General features: G+C 43.7%; 1 protein-coding gene across 10 annotated transcripts in view; it reads right to left on the reverse strand.

Annotated features, from left to right (window-relative positions):
* Positions 1-15,326, reverse strand: part of cdh23 (cadherin-related 23) — an 874,975-nt gene that overhangs the window by 309,287 nt on the left and 550,362 nt on the right. For all 10 annotated transcript variants that reach the window (XM_069885557.1, XM_069885556.1, XM_069885568.1 and 7 more), the window contains one exon: positions 4,745-4,852. In XM_069885557.1, the coding sequence (XP_069741658.1) occupies positions 4,745-4,852 (108 nt within the window). The remainder of the gene's footprint in view (positions 1-4,744; positions 4,853-15,326) is intronic.

Genomic DNA, 15,326 nt, shown 5'->3' on the forward strand with positions numbered 1-15,326 from the left:
TAATATTATTATGTATATTAGTGAAGGTTTATCTGTAAACTTGGGAAGGGGGGGGTTAATTAAGATGTTATTGTTCATCTTTCGGGCGGCTCTGTCAAGGGAATCTGCAGATGCAGTGTCAGTTAAATATTTACAAAGAATTTGACTGAAAATAAAGTAAAATGCTTTGAGGTTTAAATATTCACATAAGTGAAATTTGTTCAGTGTAAGTACAGTGTCGTATTTTTGTCTTTTAAACTGTTTATTTTTAATTCAGATGTTGTTAGACATTTTAAGAGTGAGTCTCAAGCAATCAGAAAACTTGCTGACCAATCCCCGTAGGCGCCAGATACCAGGGGTTTAACTGCATAAAATGTTCAGTCACTATTGCGCAACAAAAATTGTCAATGCTTTTTCACAAGAAAAAGGAAAGTTAACTCCATTCAATTCAAGATATTTTATACATAATAATAAATCACCATGTCTCATCTCTCAAAAATAAGCCCATGCATCGTTTCAGTGAATGAAATGGGTGACTGGTGTTCTGCAGTGAAATATGTCAACAAGAATTAATCACTGAATGACCTGTATGCTGCCTCAATTAATTTTTATTGAAAAGTAGAAACTCATGATACAGCAGCAGGCCATTTATTCATCGTGGCTATGATGGTCAGAAGAATTAGATTTAAGTTTATCCCATTTTCCAGCTCTTGCTCAGTAGCCTTGACATTTACAACTTCACAAGAACCTCTTGTTCTTTAGAAGACCTAAAGCTGTACCTATATAACCATATACAGCACAGAACAGGCCAGTTTGGCCCTACTAGTCCATGCCGGAACAAATCCCCACCCTCCTAGTCCCACTTACCAGCACCTGGTCCATACCCCTCCAATCCTCTCCCCTCCATGCAATTATCCAGTCTTTCCTTAAATCTAAATAACGTCCCTGCTTCAACCACCTCTGCCGGAAGCTTATTCCACATCCCAACCACCCTTTGCATGAAGAAATTTCCCCTCATGTTCCCCTTATAATTTTCCCCCTGCAATCTCAAACCATGACCTCTGGTTTGAATACCCCCCACTCTTAATTGAAAAAGCCTATCCACGTTGACTCTCTCTGTCCCTTTTAAAATCTTGAACACCTCCATCAAATCCCCCCTCAATCTTCTATGCTCCAGAAAAAAAGCCCCAGACTGCTCAACTTTTCTCTGTAACTCAAACCCTGACATCCTGTCAACATTCTCGTGAACCTTCTCTGCACTCTCTCTATTTTGTTTATATCCTTCCTATAATTTGGTGACCAAAACTGCACACAGTATTCCAAATTTGGCCTCACCAATGCTTTGTACAATTTCATCATAACATCCCAACTCTTGAATTCAATACTCCGATTTATGAAGGCCAACATTCCAAATGCCTTCTTCACCACTCTATCTTCCTGAGTATCAACTTTGAGGGTACTATTTACCATAATTCCTAAATCTCTTTGTTGCTCTGCACTCCTCAATTGTCTATCATTCAATGTATATGACCTATTTAGATTTGCCTTTCCAAAATGCAACACTTCACACTTATCCGTATTAAATTCCATCAGCTATTTCTCAGCCCACTCCTCTAGCTTTCCTATATCTCTTTTTAAGCTACGGTAATCTTCCTCATTGTCCACAATAACACCAATCTTTGTATCATCTGCAAACTTACTTATCCAATTCATCACCCCTGGTTGAAGAAGCGTGTCTGACATCTCCCAAGAGATGTCGTCTATCTTTCCAGCGTATAGCTTGTATGTGAGAAATTTTGTTGAGTGAACCCAAGAAATAGGAGCAGGAGTAGGTCATCTTGCCCATCGAGCCTGCTCCGCCATTCAGTGGCTGATCGCACAGTGACTAACTTTGATGGGATTATGGAATGATTTTTTAGTAAATATATTAGCCTCCACTGTTTTAATGGGCAGCAAATTCCAAAGATTCACAACCCACGAGGAAAAGCAGTTCCTCCTCATTGTGTCCTAAATCCACCACTAGAAAATTTGGTAACTTTAAATTAGCTGCAATTATTTAAAAGTTTCATCTTAATTTTCAAATCCCTTTGAAGTTTCTCCTGCTCTAACCATTTCCAAACTCTAATTTACTTTTTCATCCTTGTTTTATTCTCAAGAACTTAAACCTGGCATTCTCAGCTTACCTTTTCCTCCTTCAAAGCTACATTGTTAACCAACCTTCTATCAGATGATGTCCTTTTGTGACTGAGTGTCAAATTTTGTTTGACATTGTTGGTGAGATATCTTTACTATATTGCAACTATCCAAGATTTCAACACACACGAGAAACAGGCAAGTTATCTGGAATGATTGTCAGATCGCTCATCTGTTATCTGAACGAAGCAACAAGGGCTTTGAAACAAACACGTTTATAATTTTACAGATTTGACCCTGACAGGAAGTAAATGCATTGGGATTGGCCAAGGGGATAAAAGTGATCCTTTGGGGTCAAACCCAAAGAGGAAATGGATTGTGTCTGAAAGGCTGCAATATTCCAACACACCATGAAGTTTACCTCACCAAACTGCCAGCAGAGCAGTTAGTGCAATGCTTACAATGCCAGTGACTGGGGTTTGAATCCAGAGCTGTCTGTGAGGAGTTTGTACATTCCCCCTATGTCTGCGAGGGTTGCCCAGTTTCCTCCATCCCTCCAAAAACATATGTGGTTTGTAGGCTGATTGGAGTATTTGGGCTTGTGGGTTGGAAGGGCCTGTTACAGTGATGTGCATCTAAATTAAGAAAAAAATCCAAGAGCAACTGCTGAAGCCTCAAATTCCAGAATCCCTTCCCTGAACTTCTTTGACTTTTAAGATCTCTTCAAGCCTTACCTTCCGAATGAAAGTCTGGCTATCGGATCCAACTCCTCTTTTTTTCTGTGCCTCAGAGTCCATATTTGTTTGATACTGTCTGGTGAATACTTAAACAATGTCAAAGGTGCTTTCTAAATGAAGGTTCAACTCAATCTCCCATGGGTGTTTTGTTATGTGTCCAAGATTCCCTCAGCCAATATACCTTGCTTATACTTTGAAGAAGGGCTCAGGCCCGAAACGCCATTGATATACCTTTACCTACTCTGGATGCTGCAAGACCAGCTGAGTTTCTCCAGCATTTGTTTTTTTTACTACAATTATAGTATCTGCAGCCTCTTGTGTTGCACTCTATTCAGGGACATCTACCCTGCGGAAGTTCGCCTCCTCTCTTTGAAGGAAGTTCAGTGAGAGTCTCTCTCACTGCTCCCCATCTGTACTCCCTGCTGCTCTCCAGCTGTATGAATCCAATTAATGCCTTTTGAGTGTTGGCCTGGACTTCTCCTCCCATTCTTCCCCCTTTCTCTCTCCAGTCTTTTATTCAGTTACCTGCCTGCTTTCTGCTTGTATTTTGAAGAAGGGTTCAGGTCCAAAACGTAAGTAATACAATGGACAGCATGGGTGGCGCAACACCTTTACAGCGCCAGCGATCGGGATCGGTCTGGGGGTTCCAATCCCACTGTCTGTAAGGAGCTTGTACGTTCTCTCCGTGTCTGCCTGGGTTTTGTCCAGGGGCTTTGGCTCCCCCCCCACCATTCAAAAAACGCATCAGGGTTGTAGGTTAATCGGGGGTAAAATTGGGCGGCATGGACTCGTAGGCCAAAATAGCCTGTTACGTGTAAATAAATAAAAAATCTTGACCTCCTATGGACGCTGGAGACTGGCTGTTCCTTCGGTATTCACTGTGTTTTTACTACAATCTGTTGACTCCCTCAGCCAGTGCCCAGGGAAACCGGAATGGATAGTTCACTGGATTCAAACTTCCAAAGGTTCAATGTGTGATACCAGATGTGGAGCACTCACACAAACACCTGAGGGCATCTTCACCCTGAAGCTGTCAGAACAATGAACGATCGGTTGGAGGTGCATGAGCACAGCTCCAACGACACAGGTTCTATCCTGACCCCTGGAGTTGACTGCATGGAGATTACATGTTCTTCCTGTGACATTTCCCTTGGGCCAATAATGTGCTGACAGGTAAAATGCTGTGGTAAAGAACCTGAGTGTAGATGGTGGCAGGAAAATCAGGGGATGTTACTGAGCAATTGTGTGCAGAAAGGGGATTGACGAAAACTCTGTGACAGCAGGCAAGGCCTGACTGCCTGTTCTTTCATGTCATGGGAATACATGATGAGCCCAGGGAAGACAGCATCATTTTGCAGAGGCACTCAACACACACCTGTGGTAACAACAATGCTGCTAAACTGACCGCTGAGTTTCTAATTTCCGAATCACGCACACAAGTCAAAGTGGGAGATGGAAGTCAATGCACATTCCATCAAACAATGCCTCTGGAATGAGGTCATGTCGGTGTTTAAAGGGCACCTAGGTCAATGTCGAAGCAGATGTATGAGAAGGCAAGTCAAACAGGGAGGGAGAGAGAGGGTGAGTCAGACAGGGGCAGCAACAGAGGATGAGACAGTGTGTGTGTGTGAGAGAGAGAGAGACAATGAAAGCATGAGATAAAGGGTGAGAGAGACAAGGAGGGTGGGGAAGGGCAGGGTAGGGCAGAGCTGGGTCAGCAAGAGAGACAGGCAGGGTGAGAGATGGAAAGTGAGAGAGAAATGGAAGATCATTCAGTCTGTTTCTCTTTCCACAGATGCTACCTGATCTGCTGCACATTTCCAGCTTCTCTTTTTATTTCAGTGATTGCATTGATGTTCAGATTCAGACATCTGTCATCGTAATAAAATACTCACAGTGATAACATCTGTGTCAGCTGGTGACATTTCAACCACATTGACCAAATATGGTTCATCCTTCCAAACTGGGCGGTTGTCATTAATGTCAAGCAGAGTAATGTTCACCTGAAATATTTCAGAAAATATCCTTAGATAGAGACATCGTCTTTGCTCGATCACCCGTTCAGAACAAATGTGCCTTTCTCTTTAGGGGGAGCATGCTAGTGTAGTGGATCGTGCAACGCTGTAACACCACCGGTGATTGGGACTTGGGCTCAAATCCCGCACTGTCTGTAGGGAGCTTGTATGTTCTCCTCATGTCTGTTTGGATTTCCTCCGGGTCTTTCTACTACCATCCTTCAAAATGGGGTTTATAGGTCAATTGGGTGGAATTGGCCGGCACAGGCTCATGCTGAATGTCTTAACTTTAGAAATTTAGAATTTATAGTTGAGGAGAATTTATAAATCTGGGTCTCTGAAAAAACAGAACAATTTGCTCTTGATTTAAATAACCTCAAAGTGACTGAAGGAACAGAAAATTGAGAATTATAAGGAGTTTGTGGATTAGAAGAAAGATGAAAAAACTATGATCAAAAATATACCAAAGGCCTTGGCTTCAATTGCCCTCTCTTTTCCCCTCTCTGGCAACTCTCCAAAACTGAGCTGCAGAATTTATACCCTTGGTCTCCCATTTGGCCCCAATTTGGTTTGTGGATGAGGACGCTGTATATTTCAACCTTTGCTGGCCCTGACTCAGGTGTTTAAAGCCCCTTTGGACAACCACTCCTACAGCATCAGCATAAATTTTTCAGAAACTGGTCATTATCATGCAGAATTGCTGGTTTTTGGAGTTTACTGTGAACAAGCAGGACAAGGACTGCTTTTTTTTTTACAAGCTACTTACCTATTTAATACAGTAGCACATTTGGTGACCTATGACATGATCCCACCACCAGATACCTCAGCCTCTCCTGTAAGGACCATGACTCCCTTACCCACTCATCCTTTCCCACCAATCACCACCTTGACAACTTCCCCTGTAACTCCAGGAAGTGTCACACTCGAGCTCAGACCTTCCCCTTCACCACTATTTGGGGCCCTAAACAGTCCTACCTCGTTAATCTGCTGGAGTCATCTACTACAACCAATGTTCCCATTGTGGCCTTCTCCACGTTGGAGAGAAAGGACGCAAACTGGGAGATCTCTTCGCTGAGCACCTTTGCTTCAGTGACAAGGATCTCCCAGTGGCCAACCATTTCAATTCTGCATTGCGCCCCTGTGCTGACATTTCTGTCCATTGCCCTATGTACTGTCAAACCAAGGGCACCCGTAAATTGGAGGACCAACACCTAATATTCCGTCTGGGCCCTCTCCAACTGGATGGCATTAACATCGACTTCTCTGGTTTATGCTAGCCCACTCCCTGTTCTCCCTCTCTTCCTCATATTTCCATCTTCTTTCCTCCAGTTCTTCACCCCCTTCCCTTCCCTTCCTTATCCACCTATTACCTCCTGCCTGTGCTCCACCCCCTGCCCCTCCGCTTCACCATTTTATTCAGGCGCCTGCCTACATTTTGCTCATACCTTATGAATGACTCAAGCCCGAAATTTTGGTTATGTACAGTATCTTAATCTTTGCCATATAATGTACACTGTTTGACCTGCTGAGTTTCTCCAGCATTTTGTGTTTTTATTTAATTATTATTTACATCTTAAGAGTCAGCGAGTTACGTAGCATCCACACTAACCAACACCCACCCAGTCTACGCTCTCATCAACTCCCCTCAGGTTCACCAGGTGTAATTCCCAGTGACCAGTTAACCATCCAAGCTGCATTACTTTTTGACGCAAGGGGAAATCGGGAGCACCCTGTGCAGTCACAGAGGGAATGCACAAACTCCACACAGCGAGCACCTGCGATTGTAATTGAGCCGGGTCACTGGAGTGGAGAGGTCACAGGCTGCACCATTGTGGATAGTGGCCTGGAGAGGAACTGCTGATGACCGATCATCCAGTCTTTCACGTGCTCAGTGCAGCTCTGAATGAAATGGAGGTCTAGCTGGCACTGAACCCAACAGTGGGACTGATGACAGACTCTTCTCCTGTGGGTATTCCTCAGCATTGCACTGAAACAATCACCACACAGTGGATTAAAGCATTAACTCAGTTCATGTTGATGAGCAGGAAAGATGAGATACGTTATTTAAACAACATTCTGAAATCGTCTGCGTCAATTGATATTCATTCCTCAACCAACAGTCTCTTTGTTGCAATGAGAATGTAAGCTTTAAAATTGCAACCAAGATAATAACACTCCGTGATGCTGGGGTGGCACGTTTGGTGCAGCGGTTAGTGCAACACTTTACAGCACAAGGATTTGAATCCTGCACTGTTTATAAGGAGTTTGTACATTCTCCCTATGTCAGCATGAGTTTTCCCCAGGGCTTTCAGTTACCTTCTACCATTCGAAACAAATCGGGAGTGTAGGTTAATTGGGTGTAAATTGGGCAGCACAGACTTGTGGGCCGAAGTGGCCTGTTACTGTGCTGTATGTCAAAATTTTAAAAAATAACATTGCATGGTACGTTTTGATAATTTAGCAAGGTTAAAAAGGAACAACATCTCCATATTTGGCAAAGTTTGCAAAGGACTATTAACCATTGGGTAAGTGACACGATCCTGATTAATGAATTCAAAGTGAATTTTCTGAAATATGTTCTTGTATGGAGAAGTCTAATTGAATGTTTTGGAAAAACTGGAGATTTGGTCTGTATAAAATGTGTGTCTTGTGATTCTTGCAGTAAACTCCCTAGTGGTGAGATTAGCTGCAGGTGGAAGTGCCCCTTGCTGTGACAGAGTTCTCACGCTTGGCAAAGCAACAATAAAGTACTTGGCATCTGTACTTGTGTTAATTCATGAATGGTTTGCAGGTCCACTTTAACCGCAAGAGAACTGCAACCTTGAGCAATGAGAATCTTGAAAGACTCAGCAGGAATAGATAGCATCCATGGTGAGAAATTGTCAATATTTTGGGTTGGGGAGAAAAGGGCTCCACCCCAAGATGTTGACTGATCTAGTTCTCTCTATGGATGTTACCTGACCTGCTGAGTCACATTGTTTGCTCATTTTCTCTGATGCAATAGCCACAAATTCCACATGACCCACAGAAGCAGGTTAATGTGCCACCTGCCTGTGAATTCTGTCATGCAGAGCTGCATCGCCTTGTGTCATGGTGACATTGTTAAATTGCACAGAAAAGTTCATAGAACCATTGAATAAAACAGCACAGAAAACAGGTCTTACGGCACAGAAATTGTGCTGAACTATTATTCTGCCCAGTCCCACTTACCTGCACTCATTTTGTTTCCCTCCATACCCCTCCCATCCATGTACATGTCAAAATTCTTCTTGAATGTTAAAATTGAGCCCACGTTCACCAGTTCAGCTGGTGACTCATTCCATACTCCCAGCACTCTCTGTATAAAGAAATTCCTCTTAATGTTCCCCCTAAACTTCTCCCCTTTCATCCTCTACCCATGCCCTCTGGTATGTATCTCACCTACCCTCAGTGGAAAAAACCTAATTGCATTGACTCTATCTATACCAAATGTAAATTTGTTTTCCCCCAATCAAATCTCCCTTCATTCTTCTACACTCCAGGGAATAAAGTATGAAACTGTTTGAAACATTTCCCTGTAACTCAGTTCCTGAAGACCCAACAACATTCTAGTAAATCTTCTCTGCACTCCTTCAATTTTATTGATACCTTTCCTGTAGTTAGGTGACCAAAACTGCACACAATACTCTACATTTGAGACATACCGTGCCTTTGAGAATATCCTAAGGCACTTCAAAGGTAATGAAGAACCTTTGATGTGTAATTGTTGCAATATGTTGCCAAATTGCAGACAGCAAACTCCAACAAAATAATTACTGTACAAACTATTTGCAGGCACACTGTGTGGAGATAAACACGCATCAGGCCACTGAGGATTAACTCCCTTCTCTTCCTTGAAGTGATTGCATCAACCCAAGGGGCTTCATGGAATATTACAGCAGAGGAACTTGGCTCATCGTGATAAAACTCTAGCGTGCACATGATAGATGTCCCTTCACATTCATCCATCTTGAATCCTTTTAATGCGCTGTTGTATCTGCACCCACCTCTAGCCCTATTCCCCACTGCAGCTCTGGTTTAACCCCTCTCAAACAGCAGCAGCAAACCTCCACCCCCACCCTCCGAGGATGTAGTTCTCCCTCAAGTTCAGGTGTAACCCATTCCTCTTGTAGAGGTCCCAACTGCTCTGGAACAGAGGCCAATAATCCATATATTTGAATTCCTCCCTCCTCCACCAGTTTCTTAGCCATGCATTAAACTGGATATGGTGACACAACCACTACGCTGACCACTCTCCTACCAGCCTACTGCAGGGCGCAACCTGGAAGACTAGCCCCACCTACCTGCTGTCAATCACCGGCCCATATAAAGACTTGAGCCGGGCCCTTTGGGAGCAATCAGACATGTGGAGCCAGGATTGTACTGAGACCTGGTGTGTACAAGTCTAAGCTGTGCAGTCTGTGGACTTTGCGTCAGAATTATTTGTGTAGCAGCACTCACTGCACTATCTTGCCTGATGAGCAGTTGGCAAAGGGAAGTAATCCTGAGATTACAACCCTGGAAGTCCTGTTTTGGAACTTGCTTCCTTACTCCCTGAAATCATTCCTCCAGACCAAATCTCTCTTTCAACCTATGGGATCAGTTCTAAAATGAGTCACAACCTCCAGCTGCTCACCTCCCCTCTCAGATGTTCTGCACCCACTCTGTATCTTGCTGGACCCTGACACCAGGGAGGCAGCACATCTACAGTCTTGCTTGCATCCATGGAAATGTTTAATAGGGTGCCGAGAAGTTTTACCAGGATGTTTCTTGGATTGAAAAATAAGTCTTATGAGGCAAGGTTAGCAGAGCTGGGACTTTCTCTTTGGAGTGCAGAAGGATGAGAGGGGATTTATGAGAGGCATAGATAGGGTGGACTGCCAGCACCTGTTTCCCAGGGCATGAAAAGTGAAAACCAGATGACATGTACAGAGTGAAGGGAGAGATGTTTAAGGGAGATATCAGGGGTTAAGATTTTTGTCTTTTTTACACAGAGAATTGTGGGTGCCTGCAAAGCTTTGCCAGGGATGGTGGTGGGGGCTGAAATATTAGGAGCATTTAAGAGACTCTTAAACACTTGGATGGAAGAAAAATAGAGGGTTACAGGGTAGGGAGGGTTTATTACTTTTTTTAAAGTAATGTTACAAGCCCAGAGGACCCCAAAACTCAGCAGCAATAGAAATTCCAAACAACAATCCGTTAGTGAAGTCTCTATAGGTACTCCGCAAAGCTTTTGCAAAGGCACTTGGAGCCAGCCTGTCTGGCTTGAGTATTTTAAATGAGATCTGTTTTGAAGTGTTTGTGTGTGACCTACACTAAAAAAAAACCTGCCCCAATTTATCTCCTTTAAAACTTATCTATTTACAATATAAAATACAACATAATCTGTCACAGTAATATATGGGTCCACACAACACCGAGGGCCAAAGGACCTGTACTGTGCTGTAGTGTTCTGTGTTCTATGCAATAGATGACCTCAAGAGATGACAGAACTGTCCACTGAGCCTTTGTCAACATTAAGTCAAGCCACCTTTATTTATCGTTCATACCATGCTCGCACAGTAAAGATAACATATCTCCAGCACCACGGAGTGTAATTACATTAATGCAAGTTAGAATCGAAGTTAAACACATGAGAATATTAAGACGTTTACTAAAAATGGAACCCAAGGAACAGCAGCAGTTGTGGGCCACATTCCCCTTGAGCCTGCACTATTGTTCAAGAAGATCACAGCTGCTCTGTGGTCAGAAGATCTCAATCATCCTCAAGTCCTGTAAAAATCCAGGACAGCTTCGGATATACATAATAACAGCATGATAGCCCTCACAGGAGAATCTCAGCCTTCATCCTTGGATGACACATCAGCTGGAAACATCCTTGGTAGAGAAACAACATCATTCCTCTGAAGCCCATCAACATGATCATTGCTCATTCTTCTAATATTTTTACAGATAAATTGTTCCCCTTGATGGGGTAGATTTATGACGGAGATGAGGAGGAACCTCTTTTCCCAGAGGGTGGATTTCACTGGTCATTGAAGCAGTGGAGGCGACCTCAGTAAACATATTTAAGCAAGGCTGGATAGATTTTTACATTCTTCTTTGGCTTGGCTTCGCGGACGAAGATTTATGGAGGGGTAAATGTCCACGTCAGCTGCAGGCTCGTTTGTGGCTGACAAGTCCAATGCGGGACAGGCAGACATGGTTGCAGCGGTTGCAGGGGAAAATTGGTTGGTTGGGGTTGGGTGTTGGGTTTTTCCTCCTCTTTGCCTTTTGTCAGTGAGGTGGGCTCTGCAGTCTTCTTCAAAGTAGGTTGCTGCCCGCCAAACTGTGAGGCGCCAAGATGCACGGTTTGAGGCGATATCAGCACACTGGCGGTGGTCAATGTGGCAGGCACCAAGAGATTTCTTTAGGCAGTCCTTGTACCTTTTCTTTGGTGCACCTCTGTCACGTTGGCCAGTGGAGAGCTCGCCATATAACACGATCTTGGGAAGGCGATGGTCCTCCATTCTGGAGACGTGACCCACCCAGCGCAGCTGGATCTTCAGCAGCGTGGACTCGATGCTGTCGGCCTCTGCCATCTCGAGTACTTCGATGTTAGGGATGAAGGCGCTCCAATGAATGTTGAGGATGGAGCGAAGACAACGCTGGTGGAAGCATTCTAGGAGCCGTAGGTGATGCCGGTAGAGGACCCATGATTCGGAGCCGAACAGGAGTGTGAGTTTGACAACGGCTAATCTTTGTGAGGTTTTTCAGTTGGTTGTTTTTCCAGACTCTTTTGTGTAGTCTTCCAAAGGCGCTATTTGTCTTGGCGAGTCTGTTGTCTATCTCGTTGTCGATCCTTGCATCCGATGAAATGGTGCAGCCGAGATAGGTAAACTGGTTGACCGTTTTGAGTTCTGTGTGCCCGATGGAGATGTGAGGGGGCTGGTGGTCATGGTGGGGAGCTGGTTGATGGAGGACCTCAGTTTTCTTCAGGGGAATTAAGGGATATGGGGAAAAGGGAAGTAGGTGAAGATGAGCCGATCGGTCAGGATCATGTTGAATGGCAGAGCAGGCTCGAGGGGCCAGATGGACAACTCTTGCTCCTACTTATAGACACACAGCACAGTAACAGGCCCTTTCGGCCCATGAGCTCGTGCTGCCCGGTCACACCTCATTAAGCTACAACCCTCAGTACAATTTGAACAGTGGTAGGGAACCAACGGACTGTCCAGAGTAAACCCATAGGCACAGGGAGAAGGTAAGCGGATTTGCACGATAACAGTGCTGTGCTAACTGGGCCGCCCTACACTAACCTTATGTCAGAGTACAGTCCCAATCTGCAGTTGTCTCTCTAAAGGCAATGTTGCATTTTATCTATCTGCCTATTTCCCCATTAACATGGATTGAATTGGTACATGCAGCTGTGACTCCCTTGCGACCTTGGTTTCTGCAGTTCGAGGTGATTCATTGCAAGCTTTTTTCACATGTATCCAAGAAACTTGACAAATTTACCGCAGAGCTCTTAAATTTCACTTGGAGCAGTAATAACCAACTGCAACGGGTTTCCGGTGCTCTATTTGCCAAAAACCCTCTCTCCTGGAATTCTCAGCTGCTTATTTATTCTTATCCTAAAGCCACCGTATCCTCAAAACAACCTTGTGATCGTTATCTCTCAAGCGGTCAAAAAACTTTCTTTAGTCTTTGCAGGGGAATAAATAATCTAATGGCCCATGTCCTATCTGCAATGAAAATCTCTCTGCCAAAGCAACCATGACAGGAGCAAGAAACTGCAGGAAGAACTGCACGTCTTAATGACAGGGGCTTGACTGGATTACCTACAAGCTCACAATTGCTCAAGTGATAACGAAGCTCAGTCATTTTCAATCCTGGCCTTGGGCCAACGGTGGAGACAGAACGGGCAAGTTACCTTGCCCATTGAAAGCAACCGTGCTCATCAGGTGAAAGAAAAGAATCGGCAGGTTTTGAAAAGAACATAAAGAATAGGAGCAGGAACTGGCCATTCAGCCCGTTGAGCCTGCTTACCATTCAATAAGATTACGGCTGATCTGGCCTTGGGTCCACCTGTTCCCCATGGTCCTTAATTACTCAATCTTAAAAAAAAATGTCTTAAATACATTTAATGAAGCAGTTTCTTTGGGAGAAGTAATGATAAATTTTAAATTTAGTATTTCTTTTTAAAAAGATTTAAGTTTAAAATTTTTTAAAATGTAGACAAACAGCATGGTAACAGGCCTTTTTGGGCCATGAGCCCGTGCCGCCTCATTACACCCAATTGACCTACAACCCCCTGGTACATTTTTAGCACCCAGAGAAAACCCACACACACAAACTCCTGACAGAGAGTGCAGGATTCGAGCCCCAGTTCCTGGGCTTTGTAACAGTGTGGCGCTAAATGGTATGCTAACTGTGCCTCCCTATCTGCCTTAAATCTAATCTGCCAAATCTTGAGGCTATGTTTCCTAGTTCTAATCTCACAATGCCAAAAGAAACAACTTCAAATTTTGATCTTATCTATTGCTTTCATCATTTCATATGTTGTGATAAGATTGCCCCCCTCCCCATTTTTTAAGTCTAATTAGTGTGGTCCCAGGCAAGTCAATCTCTCCCTATCAATTAATCCCATTATTTCTGGCAGAAGACTTGGGCAGGACTGAGGTGGGAGGTTATTCAACTTCTGATGGTCCGAGGAACAGGACTATTGATAATTCCTTTTTCAACGTGGGCAAAAATAAGAGTTGGAAGAAGAATAACAGTGTTGGGCTTTGAACAGAGAACAATTAAAGGAAATAATTGGTATTTTTTTTAAAACCTGGGATGGATAATATTAATCTAAACTAACCACCTTATTTGGCTGTGAGCATAGATGGAATCAACTGGCTCAGGTTTGAGCAAGACAAGGTTTGAGGGCTTTTCCCGAGAGGTTCCTGTACCTAGCTGGATTGGACCCGGATCCATTGACACTGCACCAATTTAAACACCAGACCAATGCCAATAAAATAAATAGCTAAGGGCTGAGCACAGATGGAAGGACCTGCATTCAATGCAGATGTTGAATCCAACCACAGCTGGTCTGCAACAAGGAAATTATATCTTTAGGCTACAAAGATCCTAACTGGATAATTGTGAGATTCCTCAGAAGGTGCCTCACAATTATCCATATTTTTCATCTAAAAAAATAACTGCAGGTGGGTGAAATGAAGACAAAATGTAGGAAGTACTCAACAGATCAGGCAGCATCTCTGGAGTGAGAAAAATAGAGTTAAATTGATTGTTTCCCTTTAATGTGTACCAAGACTGTTTTTTTAAAATTAACAACACTGTAGAAGCTGATTAAGGACATTTAAACCCATGCTGTCTAATTACAGGTATGTGCCGTTTAATGTCCACGATACATTCTGTGAAATTGGGCATTATGCGATGTGGACTTTGTGTGATCATCATATTGTACCTGTAAACTTTTTATTTGTAAGTAGGGATCAGTGTAGGGACTAGCACAAGGCTGTGGGGAGAGAATGGGGCAGTGGGATCAGTGTGGGGACCGGCACAGGGTTATGGGGAGAAAGTGGGCTGTGGGATCAGTGTGGGGACTGACACAGGGGAGTGGAGAGAGAGAAGGGCAGTGGGATCAGTGTGGAAACCATACTGGGCTGTGGGGAGAGAGCGGGACAGTGAGGTTAGTGGGGGACTGATACAGGACTGTGGGGAGAGGGTGGGGTAGTGAAATTAGTGTGGGAACTGATACAGGACTGTAAGGAGAGAGTGGGATAGTGAAATTAGTGTGGGGACTGATACAGGACTGTGGGGAGAGAGAGAGGGGTAGTCATTTCAGTTTGGGTATACAGTACACAATTTCCTATAGCTAGCAATCGCTTTTTCCAAATTACTCCGGACTTGTTCGTGCAACTGAATAATTATGGGAGCATGGCCGTATATGCTTTCGGATATTGCTTGAACGGACATTAGGTAATGCATACCTGTACACCCAAATTAACCTACAACCCCGTACTTTCTTGAAGAGTGGGAGGGAACTGGACCACCTGGAGAAAACCCATGCAGACACAGGGAGAATGCACAAACTCCCAATCGACAGTGCCAAATTTGAACCTGGGTCACTGGCCCTGTAATAACATTGTGCTCACCACTGCACTAACTGTGCCAAGGGTGCCAAGGGTACGAGATAGAGTAACAACGTTTATTTTGCATGCAAGTCAGTCTGTACGGCGGGAAGTGAATGAATAAACAAAGAAATAAAACAGTAGTGGAGGGGGTGTTAAAATAGTCAAATAGTGCAGTTAAAATAACATTCCAGGTTAATTATCTTTAAAAAAACAAAGAGGATCTTGTCCTTCCATACCTTCTGGCAAACCAACGATTTTCACATTATTCCTTCTGCTTTGATTCTCCAAGTAGTCTATTTTCCTCTCTAACTCCTTCTCAC

Source organism: Narcine bancroftii, chromosome 6 (genome assembly GCF_036971445.1).
Source record: "Narcine bancroftii isolate sNarBan1 chromosome 6, sNarBan1.hap1, whole genome shotgun sequence".
Lineage (NCBI taxonomy): Eukaryota > Metazoa > Chordata > Chondrichthyes > Torpediniformes > Narcinidae > Narcine > Narcine bancroftii.